The sequence below is a fragment of the Oxyura jamaicensis genome, chromosome 1 (assembly GCF_011077185.1).
Source record: "Oxyura jamaicensis isolate SHBP4307 breed ruddy duck chromosome 1, BPBGC_Ojam_1.0, whole genome shotgun sequence".
In the NCBI taxonomy this organism is placed as follows: Eukaryota; Metazoa; Chordata; class Aves; order Anseriformes; family Anatidae; genus Oxyura; species Oxyura jamaicensis.
Genome location: NC_048893.1, coordinates 31,980,613 through 31,982,279, shown reverse-complemented (window position 1 = coordinate 31,982,279; position 1,667 = coordinate 31,980,613). Strand labels below are relative to the sequence as shown.

The 1,667-nt window shown below is 61.2% G+C and overlaps 1 protein-coding gene across 1 annotated transcript in view; it reads right to left on the bottom strand.

The window, feature by feature from the left end:
- LOC118174756 (prolactin-like) overlaps positions 1 to 644 on the bottom strand; it is a 5,169-nt gene extending 4,525 nt beyond the window's left edge. The window contains exons 1-3 of the mRNA XM_035340364.1: positions 519 to 644; positions 223 to 398; positions 36 to 143 (exon numbers count right to left, since the gene is read on the bottom strand). Coding sequence (XP_035196255.1) covers positions 36 to 143; positions 223 to 398; positions 519 to 549 — 315 coding nt within the window. The 5' untranslated portion in view covers positions 550 to 644. The remainder of the gene's footprint in view (positions 1 to 35; positions 144 to 222; positions 399 to 518) is intronic.
- Positions 645 to 1,667: the final 1,023 nt, after the last annotated feature.

The following is a 1,667-nucleotide window of genomic DNA, read 5'->3' as shown; positions in this document are numbered from 1 at the left end:
CCGCCCCCTCCCGCCCCGCCGCAGCCCGGCCTTACCGGGATTTTTTGGGCGTACTCTTTGCCGTTGGGGGTCAGCATCCCGGCCGTGGGGCACCTCCGTGCGGGCTTCCCCAGCTCGTTGTCACGGGGCGGAAAGCGGTTTTCCTGCGGAGGAGGAAACCCTGAAGAGAGCGCTATACCCTTCCCACCCCCCGCCGCCCCCAAAAGCCGTTCCTGCACCCACCAGCTCGGTGCAGAGCGCCGTGGAGAGGCTGTGGATCCTGCCCGAGTGCCGGATCACCCGGTCGAAGAGGTCTGCCACGGTGAGCCGGTGGCAGCCGCTGTCCCCCGGGGCGCACACGGCCGGCGGGGCCGCCGCCCGGACCAGCAGCCACAGCAGCGCCAGCGCCGCGCCGGGACCTGCGGAGAGCAGGGGGCGTCGAGGTCGCGTCGCGTCGCGTCCCGTCCCATTCCTGCCCCTATCCCTGCCCTGCCCTGCCCTGTCCCTGTCCCTGTCCCTGTCCCTGTCCCCGTCCTCACCTGCCTGCCCCGCCGCCCTGGCGAGGGCCATGCCGCTGCGGATCCCCGTGCCCGGCGCCTCTCTGCGCGGCGCTGCCCCCCGTCCCCTATATAGGGCGGGTGGGGTGTGCGCGGCGGGGGCGGGGGGCTGCTGGGGGGCTCCTCCCCTCGCACCGAGCGGCCCCGGCTGCCCACCGAGGGCTGGCAGCGACGGCTGCCCGCCCCCTCGGGTTGCCCCCGGCCCTGCAGCACACGGGTGCCGTCGGAAATGGGGGGTCCCCGGCTCCGCACGGCTGACCGAGGGCGTGGGGGGACGGGGTCCTGCTGGCGGGATGGGATCCGCACTGGCAGGGCACCGAGGGGGTGAGTTGAGGGCTGAGACAGAGAAAACTGACTCTTGTCAGGGGTGACAGAGGGTTCATGGAGGTACAAACCTGCCTGCTGCTGCGAGCATGCCTGAGGACAGCCTCACAGTGCCTCATAGGGCTGAGAGGATGAGGGATGAACGCAGCTGTTAGAGAGTCTGCTCTGCTCTCCTTGATGAAGTTTTTTCACTGCAAAGGGAGCGGTCTGGTTAGAACTGAGAATACATTTGACATGTAATTGTCATATTTCCTCTGTGACTACCCCAGCTGCTATGCTAGTCAGGTATCTGTCTTCTAACCCTTATTTCCTTTATGGGAAATGGTATGGCCATGCCTCCAACAGAACAACGAAGTGTGTGCCTCTCGTCTGCCTGTCCCAGGACAGCCTGGGACCCTCTCTGGGTGGGAGGTGTGAGTTTGGCTATGTCTGGGCCAGGGAGGAAATGACCTTGGTCACCTGTACAATGTGTGGATGCTTCCTAATTGGTAGAAAACAAGCAGAGGCAGCTACTTCTCCAGCCAAATCTTAAAAGTAGTAGTTATCTGCTAATACGTTCTGCATGAAGTCAAGTGGCATTTCCAAATAATTTATATTTTGAAAATAAGAGCTTCTGCAAGGAGCGAGGTGTCAGTTTCTAGAACCTGAATAGGTCCCTGCATGGCTATTCACCAAACAACAATTCCCATCATAACTGACATATTTTGGCACATGTACAGATTCAAAACATGGAGAGGTAGAGACCTTTAGTGCCGAGAACTAAAATGTCAGCAAAATCACTCTGAGTAATGACCCCGGTTTGACTGC